This window comes from Platalea leucorodia (assembly GCF_965183815.1).
Source record: "Platalea leucorodia genome assembly, chromosome: 7".
Taxonomy (NCBI): domain Eukaryota; kingdom Metazoa; phylum Chordata; class Aves; order Pelecaniformes; family Threskiornithidae; genus Platalea; species Platalea leucorodia.
Genome location: NC_138829.1, coordinates 42,844,310 through 42,870,286, shown reverse-complemented (window position 1 = coordinate 42,870,286; position 25,977 = coordinate 42,844,310). Strand labels below are relative to the sequence as shown.

Genomic DNA, 25,977 nt, shown 5'->3' with positions numbered 1-25,977 from the left:
GTGAAGTCAAAAAGGGATTAATTTTCAGTGAGACAAATGCAATCCCCTTTAGACATCAGAGAGTCTACAGACACTTCTCAAGATTCAAGTGACGATAAAAGGTCTTTCAAACGGCTGTGCCATTTGATGCAGTTCAGATGATCCCGAAATTGAGCTTGCACACAAAAAAAACATTTCCAACATAAGTTTAGCTTTACATATTTAACTTTTAACTTCTGAAGATAGCAATGCACTTACTTTGGCAAGTCGCTTTTGTATCGTCTGTCCTTGTTTCAGTCTGGAGAAGTAGTGGTAATAGAGTGACACATAAGTCATGATGGATCTCTCATCTGGGTAGGGTACCGCCACATCCTCAGCATCAAGCAGTTTGCTGATTCCTAGCTCTTTCTCAGCAACATCGAAGGCATTGTTCAGGTTTTTGATGGGCTGGTCCTGCCGCAGTGAGCTATAGTGGATAAGATCAGGCCTGGGCAAGGAGAAGAACAGGGTGTGGAAGGAAAGAAAGATTTATGTTTGTCATAAGTTCTATCAGATTATAAACCATAAACTGTTTATTAGACTAAGGAATGTGACATTAATGCTGAAATTACTCTGTCTGACCCTGAGCTTCATTCAAGAGCATCACCCCTGGCCTACAGAACAGGAAGAACATTGTCACTTATGAAATTGAAGTACCACTCCCACCAAATCTCTGTCCTTCACTTATTTCTCCTCTTCACTGATGGGTGAAAACCAAAGCCCACTAGAGAGGCAATTCTGAAAAGGGAGGTGACTCCTAGCTGGGGAAGTTACAGGATCCCACTCTCGTATCCTGCCAGAAGATGCAGCAGAACTGTTAAGATGGGAGAAGACATGTTGAATGTTCTCCCAAGGTGGTTTCTCTCTCCTGCCTTGGGCTGTTTTCTTCACACTTTTTCAAAGGGCCAGAGAAGGAAGAGAGAAAGAAAGAGACTAAGAGGTTGCTTACTCTGTTACAATTGAACCAGAAGGTATACATGGTCACAAAGTCCATACAATAAAACCAGTCTCTAGGGAACCCCTTGGAAATTCAATTTTATGCCTAACAAAAGGAACTAGCAAGCAGGAGCTTTTCGTACTTCCTTCCTCAGAGAGAGAATATCCACTTAAGAAAGGAGAGTATTCAGTGAGAAAGGGCAGAGGGAGAATTTGAGTTTCTTGACAAATACTTGTAATTCAGACCCTGGAACAACTTGTGCCAGAGCTAGAAACAACAATGAGCAATTCATCCTGAACTGATCCATCAGATGTTACCTGTGAGCATGTATGAGTGCATTGAAGGCCAGCCCATCACTCCAGCTTTTGGAGAAGTCCTTCACATTCACATTGGAATAGCTGGCAGTTTTATGCTGACACCAGAGTAGTAAAGCTTCATTGGCAAACAGAACATCAGCTCTGCCTCCAAACTCTTCCTGTGAAGACAGCAGGGAAAAGAAAAATCAGTGTGAACAATATATGGAAATAGCATCAGTGGGTTTACACTTATGTTCCCAGAGATCACTTTGTATTACTTCTGTCCTATTCACAAATTGCCTCAAAGTCATGACTTGCAGACTGTGTCTGCCATGAAAGTAGAATGATTTAACATGAAAGTAGTAGTTCTCTCTTAAAGTAAAAGTGAATTAAATGAACTCAGAAATTATAACGTGAAATGCAGGTGTTAAAAAGTTTTTAAAAGTTTCTCTTCTGCAAGGTTTATAGAAATCAAGCGGAAAGCAAAGCTCAGTTTATTTGCTTCCTTAACTGTGAACTAGAACTCAGAAACAAAATATAACGTACCCAGATCTAATGTTAGAAATTATTAACTTTGATTTCACAATACTTTCATAGGATCTTATCTTTCATGTATGTAGAGTACATGTTAAATAATTTAAAAAAGAATACTTTTCTGCAGAGAAAGAGCAAAAGACAAGCATGCAGCTCAAATCTAAAGAGAACTGTCATCAGCGAAATTCTTACTGGAGTGAAAAGCCGGTAAAAAGTTTGTGGAAGAGAGTGAGGAACATGAATAGCCTATCTATCTCCCAGTTACTGTTTTCTGTCTCTTTGAGAAACTATAAAATGGATTCAATTGCTTTTAGAAATTGCTGGCTGAGTAACTGGGTAATATTATAAGAACTGCATGATCAAAACGGGCAGGAAACATCATCAAAATGGTCCATGCTGGCCTGAAACTTTACAAAGTCTCTGAAATACTCTAATCTGGCAAAAAGACAAAAACACTGTTTTACCTTATCAAGTTTGATAGATGAAATCTGAAATCGAAGTATAATGATCCAGATAAGTCCCAGGATTAAGGTTCTATCACCATCTACGATATTCTCAGGACCAATCACTTTTACTTGTACCTGCTAATAAACCAATATCTGTTCAGCATAAAAGCACTCATGTCCAGCGCTCTGAAGGAGGTATCTGTGTAACAAGCTGTTATTGAAGAGGGTGTTCAGGCTGTTTTCTTAAGGAAACTGGTGTTACGTGATCTCTTCATTTGCCTATATACCTGCGAGCTCTCATGTTCACACCCTAGCTCTCATGTGCACCAAGGATGAATTTCAGCAAAAGCCTGGCAAAGGGACAGTGATCTCAAAGATTTAAAGTTCCTACACAGGTTTTGAAAAATGGTGGTTAAGGAGAGGAAAGAAACACAGTTCAGTGCTCCTGTCCTCCAAAGGAGCGACAGCAGGGCAAACACAGGGACCATCTCCTCTGTTTGGTCTCCAGCCAGTTAGTCAGCATATAGTTCTTGGGCTCACCGAACAGTACAAACATCCTACTGGAAGGCCATGGCTGCCTTCTCCGCTATTACTTGAGCAGCAAGCAGGGTTGTAGTTTGCGCCAACAAGGCGATATCTCTTCAAGAAGTCTGAGCATGCTATACCGGCTCCTGCTGTCTGCATCATCCCCATCCCCTCTCTGGAGGCTGGACGCATGTGACAAGTGATGGTTGGCTGGTCCAGCTGGCAGAGCCTGGATGTGCACATACCACTGGGCCTTACATGGTGTGTACCCTTAGGAGGCATGTGTCAGCTGGAGCCCTGTGCTGTACTGCATTTGTTTTATAATTAGCAAAAATCCAGGCATTATATACTTTCTCACATCTACTGCTATGAAACCCCTCTGCTCCTTTGGAATTCATAGCACAGGGTTTTGTGTGATGATTTTCCGGAGAGGTCTACAATAAATTGTTTGCTTCGAAAAGAATATAAAAGACATGCTAACTTGTAGCTGAAATGAGGATGCACAACTGGAATAAATAAAACCACTGCAATGACTTGATGAAACTGTCAGAATCAGAGCTCTAAAAATCTCCATTTTTATACCAGGTAGCTTCACCTTTGCCTAATGATGTTTGCTCTCCCCCAACATCTGATAGACATAGAAAGATATAGAAATGCAGTACGTTTTAATTTAGGTGTGACTTGTTTTGGGGGAACATTAGCTGTTTATAAGTCATGTTACTCAAATAAGAAAGAAATTCAAATCTGATGACTTTTTTTTCTTTTACTAAAACCCTTGGCCTGTCTTCAAAGAATATCTTATTGTGTATTAGAGGGGGAAATCATAATGAATATAATACTATAATTAGTTAGTAACATACATTAGCTATTGAGATCTCTAATATCAATATTAACTTACCTTGGATTTCAGAAATGTAATGGCTTTGCTGTTGTTCTCTAGAAAATGCACTCTCATCTTTCCCCTGTTTGGTCTGGGCAAAGCTTCTCCAGAGAGCAGCTCCAGGAGTTGCATGAGAGAGATGCCATCCTTCAAGTCTGTGTAAATATCTTTTATCTCAACCTTTACCTGTGAAGACCAGTCAGACAATACAGACTGTGGCTGAACATTTGGCCCACAGAACCCTCTACTTCTAATACTAAACTAACAACACATTCCTGCTGTTTCACTGAGCCTTCTGTATGTCAGTGCATATATGCGAAAAGGGATGAATCTTAATTCACAAAAAATGGATTTGCAGGAGGACTGACATTACTTATGAAAGTAGGCTGAAGTAAAAACAAAAAACAACTGGCAAATTAAAAAAAAGCAGGGGATTTTGAAAAATATTTAAAAATTCAGCATCTTCAAAATCAAACATTTTAGAAATGCTGGCATATTTTATTTCAATTCAAAAAAATATTTTCTACTTTTTATTCTGAGCAATGCATTTCATTTAAAAATTGAGCTGATAATCCCATTCAATGACTCCGTTTTTACTCCATAGTGTCAACAAAGTCTGTTACATCCTGTTTAGACCTGCGCTACCACCCAAAGTCTCCATATTTTTAGCCGGAGTCTCACACTAAGCAAAAGATTAAGATCTTTTACAAAAATGTATTTCATTTCTGCCAGTAGTGAGGTCAACCTGTGCTTAGGTAATACAACATGACATAGTGTGTACTCTGACCTAACAAGAACTTGCCTTGGGCGTTTCCTTTTGGCGTTATGCCACTAGTAATAAAGAAGTGACATTAAAACCATACCACACACCCAACAATAATTTACTGTGATTTTGAAATAATGGTAAATAATCTTTTTGTCTTCAGAAAAAGAAAATTCTGAAGTTAACTAGTAGCTTTTTTTAATTCAGAGAATAGTTACATGTAGGGGGAAAAAGGACAAGTAACAGACATGCACTTTTTCACTCCTGACCAATTATTAATCAGTTTAACAGATCTTTTCTCCAGAGAAAGAAGAAAACACTGAAAGTGTAAAAGCAACTCAGAGAGACTTTAAGTCTGTACTGTGTGTGGAACAAGAATTTACAACTTTCTCTGACTGATTATCTCCATGAAAAACTCCCTGTTTAGTTGCCAACTTTATTTCTTTTTGCATATTAAAGAAACTTAAAATTCTGCCTACAGTATATTACCATAAAAAAAAGTTAAAGCTGTTCTATTCTGTGACACTTCCATAAATGAAGAATTTTTCCATTTAAATATGTGAAGAGACAGTCTTCATATATCTGCTTTATGCCTCACCCAGCAATACCTTTAATAGCTTTGTTGCATCATTCTTCTCATAAAGATACCAATCACAGATTGCTTAACAAATTCAATCCAATAGCATCCTTAGTGCTAGACTTGAAGTAGTCAACAGTGCAACAGAATACTCCTGTGTCCCGTAGTGTGATCCAATCACGTTAAAGTGTGTGTTGGAAAGCTGAGACTACATTGCTGAGAAGACCTAGATAAGCTGTCAGTCTCTGCACCATTTCTTACCGTATATGGTTTGGAAAGCTCTTGCAGGCTTCTTTCTCCATGCTTTTATGATATATGAACAAGTACTGTGCAGGAAGTTAAGACTGACATTTTAATCTTTGAACTTGAAGGTGTTTTTAAAATGAGAAAGTATATATATTTATCTGTAGCTAAACAGAAATAATTTTGTACACCATAAAAACCTAACTTTCTGCAGTTGGCAAAATGAGAATCTGTTTTGCAGTTCTTCTCTCATGGTAAGAAAAATAAATTTAAAAGTTTGTTGTGCTCTGAGGCTGCCTTTGCACCAATCATCACCAACTTAAAATACTACGCTGAAAAAAATGCATCTAGTACTGAAACATCATATAACAGTGATGAGCTAGAATGGAACCAAGAGGCCTGGTCCTGCTTGGTGTCACCAAGGTTCATTTTCATTAGTATCAACTACAGACTCTAGAAAAGGGAATTGGTTTTGGATGATGTAATTCCCTACTGTGTGTGACACAGCTACATGATTTGTACCCGCAATAAGTTTATATGCAGTAAGTCTGGAGACTTTTGGAATATGTTGGAGTTCCCTTGCACATACAAATCAATGGTACACTAGCTCTGAAGCTTTTTGGAAGTCTGAGACTTAATGAAAACAAACTGGTCTGTACTTGCATGGTAGTATGTCTGAAATTGCTAGACAACTTAAGGCAACTTTTTCAAAGCCATTGAGCAGCAACTCAAGCTGGACTGATGAGGCAAAGCAGAAAGTCTTAAATTTTGGCCAGGAAATTAAGAATTGAGCATTGTTTGGGGAAATCCAGACATTTGCAGATAGTTTACCTATAGGAAAAAGACGAGCAAATAAAGATCTTCCTCTGACATGATTGCCAAGATACAGTGGACATCATCACAATATGACAGGGTTGTAAAGTCTACAAAAGTGAACCCTGATTTCAGGGAAGACTGGTAACATGGACAATGGAGACAGATGTAAGGTAAAAGACACAGGTTGGAGCACTCTGGTTAGTCAAAGCCTTCCTTGCTCGCATCTATGTGTAATGACAACACTCAGGAAAAATATGTGAAAAATAACATAAAAAAAGAATACAGTGGGTGAAATAAATAAAATAAAAAACATTTTAAAAAGCCCAAATTCAAGGAGCTACCTACATTATTCCTGAAGAAGACATTGTTCATCCAGTTGGTGAAGGTTTTCTTTTGCATGGACATACGCTGCTCCTGCAGCTTTTTGATATGATCTTTTTCATATTCGGTACCCATGGTCACCTAGGAAGTCAGAAACTCCAGTGAAGTGCTCAGCGCTGAAGAGATCTGCCTGGCCAGCCACAAAAACCCATAACATGCCCAGTATATGCAGGGAACACAGTGCCAAAGGGTACAAGATTCAGTACCACACCCAGTATAGTACCTTAATTTGCTTTTGCTTGTACTCTGCACTTTAATTTCACTCAACTTTATTTTTAACTTACTTGAGTTCTCCCTTTTAAAATGCATCTCTAGTTTCAGGACGAAAATGTGATATGTACCTATGCAGCTTTACTTTCTTTCATTCAGTCTCTCCCCAGTCACTTGATCCCCTGAGGAGCACCATGATCTGAAAGCCATCATTAACTTACTTGGGTGTGCTGGAAGCACATGACAGAGAACTGATCTTAGACCCTGTCAGAAAGAGGGATCTGCAAATCACTTCCAACGCAGTGCTTGAAAGTGTGTTATGTTCTCTGAGGACTGGTTGAGATGCTGCTGTTGGCTTTCAGACCAGAGTATTTCCAACAGAAATCAAATAGCTGCTTAGAAAGGAAATGGAACCAACTTGATTCTTTCCTCTCATGAGTTCATTTTTTGCATATTTGTCACTGTAAGGATGGTGACACAGGTTCATAATCACATGGACAAGGTCTTGGGCTGGGAGTTAGGAAGTGTTATTCCTCTTCTCCAGGCTGACACAGACTCATCTGCCTCATCCGTATCAGTGAAAAAGCAGGCTTGTAATTCATCACAGCACCCAAGCTGAACATTCAGGAAGATTAGAAAGGAGTAGTCTTCCCTTTAGAGTCTGTGACACAATAAACTGGATTTCAGCTCAACTGAACAACTCTTTTGGAGTCATTTGGCTTACAGTGTAAATCTATAACAGCAGTGACCTTGCTGTCATGAAGACAAGAGGATCACTTAAAAAAAAAAAAAAAAAAATCAGTGTAAGATCCGTAGCTACAGACATCTTTAGTGACCAAACATCATCTGCTTGGACTACTGCCATAATTATAAGTATTACCTGGATAACAGCCTAGCTGCGAAACCAAGAAACCTGTTGCAATGGTGGAAGAGGAGAGAGGTGTCTGCTGCTGTCAACCCACTACAAAGAAAGAAGGGAATGAAAAATTAACAAACTGACAAACGGTGGAGGTGTGAAGCAGGGTGACCTGCTTCCCAAGTATTCTGTGTCCATTTAGCGAAGGCCCAGTTCTGAGCTATTCTGGGCTCTGTGCCCTTTTAATTCATAAAACACTGAAAAAACCTCCTTATCTGTCCTAGTGTGAGAAGGCAGCAATAGGGAACTAGCAACAGCAGCCACGGCAAATGGGAGGTTGCTTGCCTGATAGTTTTCTGTGCTCTAATAAATATGAAGAATTTTGCCGTTTTACAAGATGAAAAGGTGTGGGAAGCACAGAAGCAATGATTTGTTACTGCATTTTCTATTTTTTTTTTCAGATGTTTCTTAACCCCCAGCGCTTTGACTTCTGCAAAACAGGGACAGCATTGAAGCCTGACAGTTCAGCAACAATACAGGGAAGGATCACGACCATAGATGAAAACCTTATGAAAGGAAGAATTTAGCGAAGTTTGAAATGGAACTATAAAGAAGATCCTCACAATATTTTCTGATCTTTTGGGCTAGTTCAGCACTGCCTACTTCCTCCATCTGGAGAGCAGATATTCAAAGAATTGCCTTTCCCTGCCAGAGGTGTGATATTAACCCAATCCCATGTAATAAACCCATATAGTTAAGCCATATCATAATGCCATTTCTGAATTTGCCAAATGGTTCTCAGAATGTCTGCAGGATCCTTTTTTTAAAAGTGTTGTTATCCAAGCATTGCAGCCACCCCGACCATGATTGAACTGATTTCATTTAGGGGCAAAGGAAGCTCATTTGTTGAGCTACTGCCTCACACAACAGCTCACCTGTTTTATTAAATTAAGTTAGAAATGCTCCCTGCATCGGTAGATGATTACATGAAGACAGATCTGTAACAGATTACCTGCATTTGCAGGATGCAAAGGCGGTGCTAAGAGTCAAATCTGGCTATAGTGATACATTACAGAAAAAAGATCAAAGAACATTAGAAAAATGGACTTACTCAGGTTTGGAGGAACTCCTTTCTGACATTCAGCAGTTGGTCATTCTGGCGAATGACTTTCAGTTGTAGATCCACTCCTATTTCTATGTTAGTCTTGCTGTTTTCATGCAAAACGACCTTTGAATTCAGGAACAGAGACCAAGTATTTATGATCTACCTATGAACCTTTCATCTGCTCTGAAGGAAATAACCCATCAGAACAAAATGAGTAAAGGTTGTCCCAGGCCTTGTCCTATTCTTACGCTCAAAAATAATGTATGAACAGCACCAAAATGTCTACAAAGCAGTGAAAATAGTCATCCACCATGCTGATGCTTTGGTAAAGAGCATCTTTCACAATTACACTGAAGGCTCTGACTGATCACAGGCTGCTTTTCTAAAGGAATTCTTACCTGGGAAATTGAACTTGACAATTGGTCTGAAAATGAAAGCACAGCAGAGGGTACAAAGATCAGAGCAATTCCCAAGTGGTTAAATTGGGATACAGCAAATGAGAAGGTGAAATTGTCAAGTGTTAGGAATTTGCCAGCCACTGCTTTGAGGAAGCTCATGTGCACAGATACCTGCTGCTGGCAGGGCAAACTGGGATCAAGCTGGCAGTGCCAGCTGCTTTGAAAGTTTACTATTGATGGACTTCTCATTAATAACCAAAGGGAAAATAATTCTGGTAACTTATATAGCAGAGAGTCCTTTCTGTCACTTACAAGGTCGCACAAGCACAGAACACATTGACCTGGCATCATTGCCAGGAACCAGAGGGTTGCTGCTGGGAATCACTGCTAGAAAATAGACAGGCATCTGAAATCAGAAGCTGTAAGTGAAGATGTCCAGCTCAGAGATGAGGTAAGAGAATATCAGTCTTTTCCCTTCTGGCAAGTGTAGTTTAGTTAGCATCCAAAAGTGACAGGAGGAAACATGTAAGAAGAAATGAACATCCCCCACAAAACTCAGTACAGATAAAACTTGATCAACAAAATCTGTACCTTCATACATGCCCCAGAGAAATGTCATACCTAGTGTCACATGAGAGAGCTAAAAATAAAAAATTGAATACAGATGTTACAGGTATTACTCAAAACATTCCCTCTCAATTCTTGGACTTGTGTTCACCAGCCAACTAATACAAAGTAATTCCTAATCATCATTAAATGGGAATAGGATGACAGGAGGAAAGGGATATAAATTCAGCAACTGTTTCCATCTCTTCTGTAAGCTCTTTGCCTGGTTATAATTCCACTCTTTTCTGCCTTGCCTTTAGTTATACCTATGTTCTTCTAAAGGTAGGATTATAGGCTGTTGGCTTAAATCTGGTACAGGCTGGCTAGGTTGTGTGTGTTGAGAAAACATCCTTGCTCCTACCAAATAGAAGGCAGAGGACCAGTAGGTGAATTGGTCCTGGATACAGGCATTTCTCCCTCTTGCAAGTTAATTATTACCTAAATGATTAAACATGTGAAACACTGGCTTTGCTTTTTACGATGATACAAGGCAATCGAAGATCTGGTATAAAATTTCACTAACTCCTGAATATCTATCTCCATTTGTAGTATCTATCTACAGTTCAAAGTTAAAATGGTGGACATTCATGTGGACATTTTTGTGGCACCGATAAATAAAGCCATTTCCTCAGTTATATATGTCCTAACAAGATAAGAGGAAGGGCACAACATTTGCATGCAGTTTCCTGGTGGGACTAGGAAAAACCACCCTGGCCCTCTCTTGCTGCCTTCGCAGAGAAGGGGAGCCTTGCCACCGACCTCAGGAATGAGAAGGGCCCAGAGAACACCGTCCCCTTGCCCTGTTTTCAGTCTGAAGTGGTTTTCCATGATGGCAGCAGCATTTTCTTGTTTCTTAACATGAAGCACTCTGATGTGGGATTCCCTTCTGCAAAGCAGCAGCCATGTAAGACACGTTAAGTTTTTTTAGTACCCTTTCTTAACTGCCCACAATCTTGTTCTGCTTAAGAGGGAAAGAGACCGTGGAGATCAAACAGACCTCATGCCCAAGCAGCTTGGCTTGCGGCCCCAAAGCTCCTCTGCCCCCAGCCCTTCCCCCACTGCTCTTCCACTCCTGGCAACACCATGTAAAACAAAGAGGGATGTGACACTCCCTTTCTACCTATTTGAAATTGTATTTGTTTTTTTGAAATATAGTCGTCCTCCTTCCACAACATGTATGTGAATTCCCAGCTCCTCTCTAAGACGGGAAGAAATGTTTAATCCCCCTGTCACAAAGAGCATAAAAGTGACAGTCACAGGACCAGCAGAGGGTTGCAGATGCGGAGTTTGCTGCTCCCATTCCCATCCCTGACATGAGTGAGGGCTGATCACCAGGAGCTTTCCCAGGACAGCAGAGCCCTGGTCCTGTGGAGGCCTCCCTGACCCCGCTCTCCAGGTGGCAGTGCTGGCTTCCCCCCCTCATTGCCCTCGCCCACCGGGATGGAGGAGTCTGCCAGAGGGGAATACATTTGCACAGGTGGGTGCAGATGCCTTCATGTGCCAAAGTATCCCTACATAAAGCCATTCACAGCTGACGGTCCTGTAACTAAATGAGCCCTTCATTGTGCCAAGCTACTATATCCATGCTCTGAGCTGCCACTGAGCAAGGCCAGCTCCGATTTAAAAGCCATGTGGCCGTACTCATGCCTGCGCTTACAGAGGACTGAGTTTATTCACATGGCTCAGGTGAAAGGTTTGGCACAGCCCATCACCCTCCATTACGTATGCTTTGCATACACACGTTTCTGAAAGTACGTGAAAATCCTGTCTGATCTCTGCTAAGGAGAGAAGGTTCCCCAAATCTCAAAGAAAATAAGTGTGTTAAGTGCAAACACATGCATGACAGCTCAGCCCTCTACCCCCCCACTGTGTCTCCAGCCATGTTGCTTCCACATGTAAGAGTCTCAAAACAACAAATATCTGTGCCTTGACTCTGTGGAGTAGGAAGGCAACCCCCTCTCAGGGCCATGGTCTTGTAGCCCACAGCGTGCCAAGTAAGCGCAGAAACTAGCCTGCTGCCTGGGGCCGGCAGCCAGGGTCCCACAGGTAGCCCTCCCTTCTGCTGCCCTCCCCGGCTCCAGCAAACAGCTGATGTTCAGTCTCATCAGGGCAGTGTGGACACAGGTAAGATGAACCATGATCCCAGAATATTTCCTAACCACGTCTTAAATTACAGCAAATCTTAGACCTCATCGTGGCACAGAGGAGCTACGCTTTAGATACTGAGAACACCAGAGAGCAGCAGGCAGTTATTATTGCAAGAAGCCGTTTTCTCATTTGGGATACTAAGGCTGAAGAAAAGTTGGGGAGTTAGTCAAAAGCAGCTTAGGAGAGGTGGAGAGACCTCCAGCCATCAGTCTGCACAGATTCCCTGCTTTCGCAGGCCTCTCAGCTGAACTTTGTCCCTAAATAGCCAAATACTTCTCTCAGCTTCTCTCCCAGAGGGGCTCCAGCCCACCACTCCCAGGCACACCCCTCCTCCCGCCCCCCATACCTGCCTTCCCAGCGCCGCTGTCACCAGCCGCCCCAGGGTGCCACCCGGCCGCGGGCAGGGGGGTCCCGGCGGATGGAGCCCCAGATCCTCATAAAGCTGAGCTCTGCCTGGGAGGATCTAAACCGCCATCCCGGGATGCTGGGTTGTTATAAACCTCAGCCTCCCCATGCTCTAGTCTAAACTAGAAGTTGCTTTTCTCTTTGAATAGTTGGCTAGTGGCAACATGACATCAACAGGGAGCAGAATTCAAGCAGAACGGTCGAATTACATCATCCAAAGGAACTGGAGCCCCTTGCTGCATTTGAAAAAGAGGACAGCTTAAAGCAAAATCAGATGGATTTATTTTTCCTGGCACAAAGAAGTTCAGTCATCTTTTTGAAACAGAAAATATACGTTTGCTTGTTTAGTCATGAATTAAAGACATTTTCTCCTTGGAGCTGTTTATATTATCTTGAAATTTTCTTTCTGTTTCTTAACCTCAAACAGTTAACATAAGAGCTTCAAAGGCTTTGTGGGATGAACACATGGGACAGAGGACTTTAATTCTTTTTCCATTTCATACGAACATAGATAAAGGGTTTCAAGTGACAGAATAGCCTTAATATTTTGGACATCATATGGGCCTTAGAAATCACTTCATTGGCAATGCCAGATCTAACTAGTGTATTTTTATTATAAGGTTCAGATTTTTTCATTTTTATTCATTGCTACTAAGGAAGACCACTGCATGAGGGCAAAACTATTTCTCCTTTACGGCTGCATTTTAGGGGGTTATTTGTGTATTGGAGTGACAAAGCTTTTAGCTCTATTTATCGATGAAACAAAATTGTGAGACTTACATGCAGATTGGCTCCCAGCACCCTTAGTGCCAGAGCACTGCACCCTACCCATGGGTATGGCGTACACCATGGTGTGCTCTCAGGTTTTGGCCCCCCACGGCCCCAGTCAGCACATTACTGATTACAATCACAGCTCCCTCCCAGCCCAGACTTCCCAGTTTCATTGTGAAGGCCACTCAGTCATGTGGAATGATTGAAGGTGGTTGGCAAAAGACATAGCATTGTATAAACAGTTAACATTAAGGGTGCAAATTTTAGCACAGAGGAGATAAGACAGGGTAGTGCAAAATGAAGAAAAATTGCAATTACTCTCCATTGTAGGCTAAAATTGCCAAGCCCTGAACTTATTGGTTATAGTTAGTGTTGGTTAATTTCTTACTTTGAGACTAGACATGAAATGCATTTTGAGAAAAAACACAGAATGATCCGAAATAGGAAATCACTAAGCATGAGCAGCATCTTTCATCAGTTCCTTGTTTAAAATGTTTAAAAAATGATAATCATACATAGAAACCTTACAGCGCATCTGAAATACAGCATCCGGTGAGAGATACATACCAGCTGTGGAAATGAGCTACTTTCATTACAGCGAAATCCTCAGAGCTCTAGTCTGAAGTGCAATATGGGACGCCGAGCTAGCAACACCTTGGAAAAAACAGGGACAAGCTCCATCTCAGAGAAAAGAACAGGTGGGAGAACAAGTTAGACTTGGCATTAATGAGTTTCCAGTATTCACTGGACCAGAAAGTAACTGTGAGTCCACAGCCTATCACCAGGTACAAATCTGTGCTACCATGAAGTCCTGTGGGGAAAGGGAGAGGAACCCATCTCAATACCATGGTTTCCACGAGAGAAGGTATTTTTCTCTCAGAGGTCAGAAAAGCTGTATAGATACAGGACTTCTGAACATAATTGTGAAGAGCATGTACACCTCCTCCTGACTGTGTTTTGATCACAACAGGTGTTTGCTGGGTTTGGGCATTTATTTCCAGAAGATAGCTCGTTGCCATGAATCCTGAGCGAAGGGAAGCACCTTCAGCAGATGTGTTTGTTCATCTGTCTAAGCAGCGCAAGGCAGCCATCTCTTTCTCCTGGGGTTTCCTACCCAACTCAGGCAGGCTAGCCCAAGGGCCAAGCTTTCTAAAAGGTCCTCTGCACTCACAGTTAGTACTTGCAGCATGACAGAGCCTTGGATCAAAGAAGCTCAGAATAAAGTAGTGTCTGCTCCAAAGCCCTTACCAAACATGGGAGCCAATAACAAAGTTTGGAGAAACTAAATGGTACGGTAGGCATAAATGGAAATATTTCACAGTTTAAGGGTGCCAAATATTAGAAGTAACAATTACCGCAAAACTTTCAGTCGAACTGGTAGTGTGGACATTCATCCAATTTTCCCGTTGTCCAAATATAAAGTTAGATGTTCTGCTCTAATCCACAAAGAAATGTGCTGCAAATTTTTCAAAGTCTGAAATGTCTTGTATGTGGAGTATGTAAAACACCATTCTCCTAAAAATCAACCCCCACCTCCAAAGCCCATTAAAACTTCATCTTCTCCAAACTATTTCTGACTTTTATAAAGAACAGTTCAAACAAGCCACTGTAATTCAACAGCAGTGTAGCCTCCAGGAACGCACAACATATTGTTTGCATGTGAAACACTTGCTTTCATGGCATGACCACCATGAGCTCAACAGCCTAGCTTGCTAACACTGCTACATACAAGCCCTTTTAACTCTACAGCAGCTTAGATTTGCTAGTAGTAGGAGCAACAGCTAAACTGTAGCATCCTGGTGGCACAGATGTATGTTTGGAGATGCTGCAAGTAAGTTGCATGTATACAGGAGAAGGACAGGAGGAATTAATTTAAGCACAACATTAATATGAATGTTCTATTGATATAACTGCTTATTTATAAGTAGATGCCCTTGGATTTTTTGGGACAAACATATCAACAAAGTACTTTTTGCTAAACTGCTATTTACTCTTATTTTTCAAGGTTAGTAACCCCACTGAAGTTAAAAGAAGTGCCTCTCAGCTCAAGTTTCAAGCTTTCAATCGACACACAAAGTTTTTGATTTATCTTCCACACTTGGACTTCTAAGAAATTTCCATGATTAGACATTAAGAAACTCAAAAATTACATGCTGCTATAAAAAGCTAATTACGGAGAGGTGCTGGAGGTTTTGTTTTTTTTTTCTTTTTAAATATAAATTTAATCCTGGAGTCAAGCCTTGGCGTGGGCAGTAATTTCAGCAACAAGTTCAAGGACACAGAAGAGAAATAGCCATAACCTATTATAGATACATAAACCAAGGTGGGAAAATAAGCAGCTTGCCAAATAGCTACGATGTCTATGAGCCTTAAGTAGCAGGATTACAAAATTATAGTCACTGAAAGATTACCTTCCAGAAAGAAGCTTACAAAAGAAAATATCAGGTAGTTCAATATTAGTTTATTAAATCAGCAATTTTTATTACCACTTTCTAAAAATGATTACAAAGCATATTAAAATATATTACAGTATCTGCAAGGAATTTATTGTGTAATAAAAGTGCAACAATAATGAACTTACAACTTTGTTTGCCTAGTTGGACAAACTGAAGCACACTGCACAGATCAAGCCTTCCCTCAAAAATTAGAGTGCCTTTGAAGTGAAAACACAGTATTTAACAAAAATAGTAGAAAAGGTGAGCATGTGAAGTAGAAAACAAAGTTCATGTTCATTCTCTCAGTGCTAAGTTACACATACCCATCAAACCATACACTTTAAACTCTGCTTGAATTCCAACAATATAAAGAACCACCAAAGTGAGTGCACGTTGTGAAGGGAAGGAAGTTAGAAGAAGAAAAAGAGGGCACATTTCAAGTACTGGGCATGAATGATGTTGTTGAAAGTCAGGGACCAGATACTGCTGCTCTGAGACCAGGTTCCACACAAATCCATACCATCCCCAACTAACAACCGGGACCCCACCCTGACCTAAAAATCTTTGTAAACTCACCATTTTCAAGCTGTCACAGCTCTAAAAGGCTCTCGCTGTCCTGTAGTGTGGTTATGAGCAGTAGCCCCACATTTTCTGTTCCAATCTACAACAGAATTCTAATTAATTTCTGTGGGAACAGAATTAGGGTTGGGAATTAAAACTGTGTTGCGGAATAGCTGGAGAAGAGGTAAAAGCAGCAGTCTCTACTTTGGTTATGGCAGCAGACTACACCAGTGGGCACTGATTTCACAGGATGAATTATTGACAGTTTTGAATGGTCTCACAGCAAACGTAATCAAAATCCGAGGCATAAAACGGCCAACAGATCCAACATCCTAGTCTTTCTTCAGCAGCTATTAGTAACATCAAACTGAATACCAAAGGTTACCTCATACTGCTGTTCCTAATAACTTAGAGCACAATTTCATGAGAGAAGGTAATCCTGCTCCCTTCTCATGCTCCTAACACATGGACTCACTAACTCCACAGAACATTATCCGAACTGTTGCATGTGGCTAGTTTAACTAACTGAATGGGCTTGCAGGATCTGACAAGCCAGAGAGCCAGCGAGGCAAACGGAGTAGGCCCACAGGTCTGCGAGGAGGTAGTGAGAAAAGAGATCCCTTCCCCTGAGCAACAGCAACCTCCTGTATCAGTTTAGCTGTGCAAGAAACTGCTGTTTAAAGTCCACATGAAATGCACTTTATTCCTATCAACTAAGCACGATGCTAGTGCACTGCACCACATATCTAGAAACACATTTATGCATGTAGCTCTGCATGCCTATCCTGAAACACTTCTATTCCTCCAGATAAACAGAGAAAATCCACCTCTACTCCTATACATGCTTCATGCATTCCCCTTCCAAATTGTACAGGAAAACAAAGCATTTCAACCCCATCTAGACAAAATATTTTAACTTATCAAAATGATGCATTTCAATTTGTCTCTCCTAAGCCCAAGTTAGCACGCTGTCGTGGAGACTGAATAAAAGGCCATTTTCTCCATTTTACTACCAACAAAGCTAGAAAAATAAAATAAAATCACTGAGAATCTATCCTGCTCCTCTCACTGAAGGAGGATATTTCTACTGGCATGGGATCACATGGCTCCAATGCATTTGGAGCATCACCTCTGGAAGCTACACACGGTGGGAACTCAAACACGGGTCCACCCCTGGAACCCTGTGGTGCTGAAGAGCAAGGTAAGGCAGACAGAGTTCGAAGACCAGCAACTTCCCAGAACCTCTCAGCTTTGCCCACACTACAGTAGTCACAATACACAAGCTTGCTTTCTTTCTCCTGGTGGCTTTCCTTACTAAGCTAGTCAGGTTGGTCATTAGTGTATGAATTTGCTACTGACTGCAGACACTACACACAAACAAGCATACATTACTACTTCTGCAGCCTGTTTGGTGTTTTGGTTTGGGTTTTTTTGTGGTTTTTTTTTGTTTGTTTTTTGTTTTTTTTTTAAACAACTCTTGTGATGTCTATAGACTACTTTTTGTTCAATCAAAAATAAATTACATAGAAAATCAGCTACTCTGCAGATGTACAGTCACACAGGTGGACTCATGGTCAAGTTTCACAGCTCTACTAAAGTGCAGAGATGCACTAACGCTAATTTGGCTCCTAAATTAGGTCTAACAGAAATAAAGTCGGTATGCTTGAATGATAAGAGAAAAAAACTAAGAATTAAAAAAAAGCAAGCAAGTCCTCAAGAACAATTTAACCATGCCAGGATATCCTTGATACAGGGCCAGAAGCCTGGCAAGGTAAAGGTGTTCTTCTGTCATTACTTAAAATAGCTTTATTGTTTTCCCATGGTAGAGCCCTGGCAAAGTTCACGGTAATTTCATATCAGAATAGAACAGATGCAGAAAGATAAGAGGTCCAGAAAGATCTGAAGTATTAAACCTGGCTGACAACCTATAAATGTACAATTCGAAAAAAGAAGCTGAGGCTCTTCTTAGGTCACCTACAAATCTGAATATCTAAGTGTGACTAAAATCTTAACTGGGAGACAACACCCTAACTACTTCCCTCCCCACCCCTACCGCAAGGATGCTAAAACACTTTTTGGCTTGCTCTGTCTCACAAGGCACTACTGCTACCACTTACCGAGACTCAAAGAAAAACTCCTCAAAACTACAGTACCTTTGATGTGTAGGATATTTCATACTACAAACAGAATACAAGTCAATTCCCGCTCACATGTACACACATGTACAGTGCAAAACGGACTGCCAAGTTTGATTTTAGAAAAGAACAGGCCCTCCCTGTAAGACTCAAGTTCACAGGGCCAAAAATTCACGTTCTTTTAAGGTACTGATAAAAATCAGTTGTAAGCAGCCGATATGTTCCACTTTGATTGTGTTGTTAGAAAAATGAATGTTTATTAGGCATCCTTTTCATGGATTGTTTTGAATAAAGGAATACTATCTGGAGGGACCAGTCTATCATCTATTACAGTCAATGTAAAGATTCCTGTTAGCCTCTCCATCTTTCAAATCTGCCACATGGGAATTGTATCTCTCTTTTGTGGTTGTCAGCTAAATGTTGGCAAAAGAAAGAGTTAAAAACGTTTCTTAAAAATATTATATTTAAAAAAATATACAGAGATAATTGTATGATTACCTGTAAACAGAAATTAAATACCAACGAAAATTTCCCAAGACAACGTGATGTGCTTTGAAGAGGCTGAGCAATTCACCTTTTCTGAACAGAAAGTGAGCCTTGATTTCAATGGAAACATGATTATTTTTTTTTTTAGCTTATGAAAACATTCTGCTGTCGCTTTGAACAATTCAGGAATTTATTGTCTGCAGAGCAGCTAAACTGAAACCTCAAAAGAAACTCCAAATCCAAGAAACAAAGGAGATTCTGTTCTTCTAATGATAATACTGAGTATATAGTGCTATATAAAACTGAAGAAGCAGTTCTTCAGATGACAAGACACAATGATGACAAATTGAAAGAATCATTTTAGTATTTTGCAATTCTAGCTATAATTAGTGAAGTTTTAAAACAAGAAGTCTGCTCATGTTCTGAGCACTTAAAAGACTCTCCCCACTACTCTTCTCTCTTTTTCTAACATCTTATTAAATTATAAAAAGAATAAAAGTAAAATTTCCTTTTATATCGGCCTTTTCTTAAACTATAGAGATGCTGACATTCACTTAATGCCTAAACCATGTTTTTATCATAGAAAACGTTCCTTGCATAGGCAGGTGAATTTAACATTTAGAGCTTCCTTGCGCTATTTAAAATAGTTTGGAGAAACTTACGGTTTATAAGTATTTAGGTTTGGTGAAGATCAGTGATTTTTATATGTGGTCTTTTCTGCTTTATGGTTGTAAAGGCAGCAAGACATGGAAGCAGGACTACAAAAACATTTTCACCTTACGATGGACCTATACAAGGCACTTCTGACAAGCATGTCTGAGTGAAGGTCAGCAGGGACAGCTACATGAATGTTTTCCTGCTACCATGCTTCTAATTTCAGTAACTTGCGTGAAATGTGCTGTGAGGTTTAAGGATCTAAGCCTAATTTCAAATTTTGGTGGTTTCAACACATTTGTTGAAAGATTTCCAAAACCCTCATTCTTCTCCTTGTATTTTTCACTCTGCTGTCTGGAAAGGTTTCCTGTGAGATGGTGGCACCAAGTGGGAAGGTAGCGTGCCAGGCAGTTCATATCCATCCAGTTTAATCTTGATGAGATGTTTTGCTAACGCAAACTCCTCATCATCCAACATCCCATCGCCATCACAGTCTGCAAGTTTCCAGATCTTCCCCAAGACACTGTTGGGTAGTTTAGAAGTCACCATCTCCTTCTTTGCACTAATCCCAGATATTTTGCCATTGATTGGTGACAGAGTGTAGAAAATCTCATCATAAGCAGGTTTATCTTTGGCAACAACCCATTCATCTTCATCAGCTCCTTCCTTAGCACCTTCTCCATATCCATGGCCAAAAGGTCCTGCCATGGTGCCATCAAATGCTCCACCATGTACAATCTCTGTGGGCATATTGCTCTCTTCCTGTCTGATCAGGTTCATCAGGGAGGCAATTTTGTTGGCCAGCATGTTATCCACAGCTTCAATTAGCTTTGGTTTCAAAGAATGAAATTTAGTGAAGTCAGAAGTCTCCAACAGCTCCTGTCAATGGCAAAGGTTTCAGTGACAGTAGTTAGAAACATTTCCAATACACTGAAGAGGTTAAAGAATAGGCTTCAAATTAAAATAATCTGTTATCTTTTGAAGCAGTTTCCATAAATGAAACTCCTCTTGAAGGAGAAGCAAATATGTACCATACACCCAATATATTGATCAAACACACTAAGACAATTTTGCAACAGTGTATGAGCTTGTCTATTAAATTACATTTACAATACAATTTTCAAAATGGCAATGCATAAAAACATGGCAGTTGATGAACGTTACCCAATAATTTTCCATTTGGTGATTTTCTTCCGAACACCAAAGAAAGCATGCACTTAGGTCCTCTGTCCTGCTAGCACTTATACAAGTGTTTAAAGTCAAAAATAAATCCAAGAGTTTGCAGGACTGGTCTGATTTTATAAATTAAACTTATTGTTTGTGGTTCAGTCATGAAGAAGTGTCCTTTATCAATAAAGGAAAACTTGAGTTGGGATAACAGCAGCAGCGTTTTTATAGAAGTGCTGCCAGAACTCATGAAGTCATATGGTCCCTGCCAAGTTTTCGTCTTGTACATAAACTCCTTCTAACCTCAGTGAGATGTTTAACTAGGTGATATGTGCTATTCCAACACAAGCTCAAGCATGTTTTACACCAGAACACTGGAAAATTAAAAATGCTTTAGGCAATTATTAAATGATTTCTACATGCAAAATGCTAGCCGGGAAGAGAGAGTTACAGTGGACTGTTAAAAAAACCCCAAACAACGCCCCCAAACCCCCTCTCAAAATGGTGCTAAACTGCTTTAACAAATCATATCTGTCACCTCAGGGAGCTGCTCCCATATGTATCGGAACCATAAGGATACAAACCCAAGAAACCTGAAGCATAGGCAAGTGGCTTTGCCCATGCACACAGAACTTTGGATTTCTTAGAGAAAAACCACCCACCAACAACCATCACTCTGTTCAGGTGATATTTATACACAATCATCTGATTTACAGCAACTGATCAGTATAAATTTATGATACGCAATAAATCTTAGAAAGCAAAGGTCAAACCTGCTATCTGTTCTGGCACAATTTTTTTTTCTCACAATTTTGCTCCTCATTCCAGAAGTGACTGATCTGTCATGTATATATATGCTGTCATCTGCTGCTGAGGCTTAGCAACATGCAGTATTAGTTGATAAAGTTCCATTCAAATTTTGTTTCAATATTCAAACTAACAAGTGATCACCTCTCTTTCTCTCATTTTGCATCACCAACAAAAGTAGCAAGGGAAGAAAGAGTCAACTTCTTCCACACAACCCCCAACCCCCTTTTAAAACCTAGCTCATGAAACCCTTCCAACAGTCCTGCCTCTGAAAACGTAGCTGAAATAGATCTTGTGCTTCATTTATAATTTACCGTCTCATGCCAATAATTGATTCCTAAGTTAAATATCCTAGTTTATAAAAGAAACTTGTGCATCCCTATACATAGGTTAATCAGACAGTCATCAATCTTTATGATTAGCAGCGTGAGCGTACCACATAAATTGTCAGAACGATACGCAAGTGTCAATCTGGAAAACATCTTCCACCATGCTCACGACTAGTCCACAGTCAGACCAAACTGCAGGCTCCTGATCTGATGTTCTTCAGCTTCCAAGCTGAATTATCTTCTAATTCAAAGGCCATTTAAGAAGCCTATGATCTGAGATCCAAAAGTTGGAAATTGAGGCTTGAGGAATAAATTGAAAAGCGTTGCTAACACAACCTTAGCTGTTCTTCCCTAGGATACTCTCTAAACAACTTACCTCAAATCAGAGGACAGAAACAAAAAGGTGGGAAAGTGACAAAAAGTTGTCAGTAAGATTGTATAAAGTTCAAAAGAGGAACAAGAGACAAAAGGTATTTAACTATTAACAACAAGAGTATAAATTGAGAACTTCTATCTCTCCTCTTCATAGAACACAAGCTCAAAAAGACAGGAAAAAACTGAAAGGCACCATTTTCAGAAGAGACAGGCTTTAGGTTGGACTTTTCAGGTAACACATTGCCTTTATTACTCACTGGCAAACAGTATCAGTAAGAGCAAGAACAGAGTAGGGTAAAAATGAATAATATGTGACTAAGGATATCTTCACCTACACAAGTGCATGATAGCATTACAAAAGCGATATGAATACCCACATTTAGGACACAAAACAAGAACCAGCTTAACCCATAAGCATCCACTACCATTTTATTTGCACAAAACCTTTAGAACTATCTGCCATGAGGGACCAAATATTGACTAAAAGGACAGAAGGTCCAATTCCGTATGGCAATTTCTATAGTCTTGTATGAGTGGATGCACACTAAGCAGGTTACCAGTTTTTTTGTTCTGCACTGCTTCCAACTCATGCTAACCCCATAACAGACACATGATTGATTGTCACTTCAGCTGGTCTACTGATGAAGACCCTAACCTATAATGCTGAGATACTCTGTCCTACCTTTTCCAATTTGGCAATCCTGTTGGAAAGTTAGTATTATTTCAGTGGAACTGTAGTCTATCATCTTACCTGCATCTTCTTGACCTCAGGGAAGTCCCCTGCTGAGATATGGTATTCCCTTTGCAGCTGGATGTAGATCTCTGGTAATCTGCTGATCAGTTCCTTCTTCTTGTTCTCTTTTCCAAATACAGAGGGCATTTCTTTTTTCAGATAGCTAATGATATAAGCATGAACCTAAGAAGAAGCAAAACTGAAATCAAGACTACTGTTTATCTACACTTAACATTAGTGTTCTTCACCCAGGTCATAAAAAGAAACAGAAATAATATGTTTCCCTAAGTCAGCTCAAGGGTAAGATATTATCAACAATTGTTTCTGGAACTTCGTGTTTACATGAACAGTTATCAACTAGCTTTCGCTGATTTCAGCATTCCTTTGAGGGGCAGAGAGAAAGCAAACACATTTAAAAGAAATACAGATGCACACTTGCAGCTTAAGGAGAAGCATGGTACAGCATTCTATCAGTACCAACAGTGAGAGAAAAAGCAAAGCCCCAAGACCACGTGCTGACACTACATGCATGGATCATACACAGAGCACCAGCCATAATGGTCCATCTGTCTCAGTGGTAGAGATCTGTAACTCCATTTGCCTCATCAATTATTGTGGGAAGCAATGGAATAATGCCTCAAGTAATTGAGGTATGCTAAGTGGCAGGGCTATCTATTTGAAGTGACACTGCATTCCTACCTATTTACTCCCAGAAAAGTCAGTACCTATAGCCTATATTTATGCAGCCACCAGAGGATGACACAGCAGTCAGTATACTATAAGAACAGCATGCCATGGCTGCCTTGCAAAGCCTCAGGGAAAAAAGTAGAGCCTTTGCAGCATGTAAGAAAAGACATTAATTTAGGATGACAAGTCCTAAAACACATTGATACTCGCAGAGCTCTTTGAGTTTCCCATCTGCTGTCATCAAGATAATCCAGCACTGCCATCAAAACATCCATCCTGCCCATGCACCCTCCTACCACCTTTACCCCGAACCATTCATTTCTTCCCCTTTACCACCCTCCCACCACCTTTCACCACCACAAGGATTTGCTTGGCCACACAGCAAATGGTCTGGTCCAGGACAGAAACAGTGGTTGCACTTCTTAACTGAGGCGAGTTCACTTATCCAGTTCATTGTGTGGACACTGATACTTGCTCTGCACACAAGAGGGAAGCGCAAGGGCAGCCTTCTTTTAGAAGCAATGCACATCGATCACAACTTGATGTAATCAAACTGCTTTCCTAAGCTCTGACCTGGCCAGGACCACTGAAGTCAAATGACCTCCACAACAGGCTAAATCTTTACAGAACTCAGGTCCTTCTTCATTAAAAATGATGCAGCTGTTCCCAGTACAGAAGTAACTTACTATTTTCACACACACAGAAAAAAAAGTTAAAAAATAAGAATGTCTATCAAACCGTTGAGCAGTAAAAAGCTGGAATTTTGAAGACTGGGGGAAGACAGACTACCACAAAAAAGCATCAGTAGAAAAAAGTGATTATGTAGATGTGGTGTAAGTATACTACTTAATACCTACCAAAACATAACAGAATGTGCCTTACAGTATTTTGTACAAACCTTACACAATCTGTACTGGGGAAGTACTCTCCCATTCCTTTCTTTACTTATTTAGGAGGCTTACTGGAGAAAAAAAAAAAACACCACCTCTTTGTTTTTAAAATAAAAATGGTGTAACCAGTTTTTACTTGCATATCTTAAGATCACAACCTTCACACATCACTTCTTCATATCTAAAAGAGTGCACGCATTTTAATTGCGGATAAATTTAAATTCCTACAGAGGAGAAAAAAAATAAACCGTATGAAGACGCAGGGTTTCTGCATAAAGCCATGAAATTTCCTAATAGGGTAGATATGAGTATTTCTGCAGAATGACAGAACTGATTCAACAAGGATATTTCTAAGAGAGGTTATAAATAACTGTAAGTAATTTTATGGATCTTATGTTTAAAATAATACTTCTAGCAAAACCAGAAAAGTACGTTTATAGCTCAGAAGCACTAACAATTTCACATGGGTATGCTAAGTGGTCTAAGGTCTGCCAGTATGCACATGTGTTTTGTGTAGATAAGAACAGTTCCCATCTTCAAAATAGGATAGTGAGTCACAGGACTTAAAAAAAAAAAAAAAAAAAAAAAAAAAAAAAGAAAAAAGCCTAATGCCAAAATTTGACAGCAAGTTAACAGTTTGCTTTTGGTTTTGGTTACTGTACATGTTTTAGAAGAGATTAAGTACATAGTGGCATAGAAACAGGACAAAAAAAAATACCATGCAATGATATAAAAATTATTTTTGAGTGTCAGTACTTTAAGTTCAGTTTGGAAGATAGAAAGACGACACTGGAAAGATTACATTGCTGCTTTCCTGCACATGAACAGTTTATTCCCCTTCCACAGCTGTCTAATTAGCATGCCCTATGAGCATTGTATTTTGCATTCACCTTTATCCATTTTTATTTTACATTACATAGAAACACCTAAAGACGATCCACTTTTCCACTTCCAAAACGACTGTAACAAATGAAAGCAAAAAGCTGACAACAACATCCACAAAACAGATTGAGATCATAGCAACTTTTAACACAACATCATCAGGAATGTGATTTCAAATGGAATTTTCAAAGAAGTAACTGCTATGGGGTGTCCTAAAGCTCAGGTCACACAAAAAACGAAACAAACAAAAAACTTAAGTGTTATCATTATATTCAGAGAGTTAATTAAGCCAACATGGGCAGTGGTATACATCCCCACATGACTATTCTTATATCAATGTAAGTGCAAGTCCTCTTTATTTTTGCTTAGAAGTCCACATGAAAACATGTTCCAAGACAACTGCATTAACTCAACTCACATTTGGTTTGATAACCGCATAGGAAATTAGAATTTCTATCTGGTATCACCGGCTTTCTCCCCAGGTATTTCTGAGGTTAAGTTTTCCTTCTTTTCCAATTTTCCAAATGACAAATCATAATTCTTGAATCACCAATTTTCATTTTGTTCTTGAGCTTTTCAAAACACTAAGAAGCGCTTGGCAGTGCTTTTAACTATTATTCTAACAGCAGCTGCAGTGCTACAATAAAAGAAACTCACTGCAGAATCAGAGAAACAGGCAAAGAAATATTTCAGACTGCAACCAAAGCTTATTCTAGTCAGGCTGTGAGAAGAAAGGACAGATGAAGCTAGCATTGTTAAGCAGGGAGTCTGAAGATTAGTGTAAAATATAACCAGAAGGTTTTACAAATAGGTAATTAAAACGTGGTAATAATTCACAAGGCTTTAAAAAGTGACAACCACTCATTCATCAAAGATAACTAGAGACCTACCAAAAAATTAAACAGGTTTACAACAGTCAGC

General features: G+C 39.9%; 2 protein-coding genes across 4 annotated transcripts in view; both read right to left on the bottom strand.

Moving 5' to 3' along the window:
• Positions 1-13,564, bottom strand: part of SPTBN5 (spectrin beta, non-erythrocytic 5) — a 104,902-nt gene extending 91,338 nt beyond the window's left edge. Inside the window, exons 1-9 of one of the 3 annotated variants that reach the window (XM_082317938.1) lie at positions 13,483-13,564; positions 8,594-8,710; positions 7,507-7,587; positions 6,848-7,402; positions 6,381-6,497; positions 3,655-3,822; positions 2,250-2,369; positions 1,273-1,430; positions 238-466 (exon numbers count right to left, since the gene is read on the bottom strand). In XM_082317938.1, coding sequence (XP_082174064.1) covers positions 238-466; positions 1,273-1,430; positions 2,250-2,369; positions 3,655-3,822; positions 6,381-6,497; positions 6,848-6,868 — 813 coding nt within the window. In that variant the 5' untranslated portion in view covers positions 6,869-7,402; positions 7,507-7,587; positions 8,594-8,710; positions 13,483-13,564. The remainder of the gene's footprint in view (positions 1-237; positions 467-1,272; positions 1,431-2,249; positions 2,370-3,654; positions 3,823-6,380; positions 6,498-6,847; positions 7,403-7,506; positions 7,588-8,593; positions 8,711-13,482) is intronic. The other 2 variants (XM_082317939.1, XM_082317940.1) reach the window with 2 other exon arrangements.
• Positions 13,565-17,217: 3,653 nt separating this feature from the next.
• EHD4 (EH domain containing 4) overlaps positions 17,218-25,977 on the bottom strand; it is a 30,666-nt gene continuing 21,906 nt past the window's right edge. Inside the window, exons 5-6 of the mRNA XM_082317186.1 lie at positions 22,616-22,780; positions 17,218-20,065 (exon numbers count right to left, since the gene is read on the bottom strand). Of these exons, the coding sequence (XP_082173312.1) occupies positions 19,529-20,065; positions 22,616-22,780 (702 nt within the window). The 3' untranslated portion in view covers positions 17,218-19,528. The remainder of the gene's footprint in view (positions 20,066-22,615; positions 22,781-25,977) is intronic.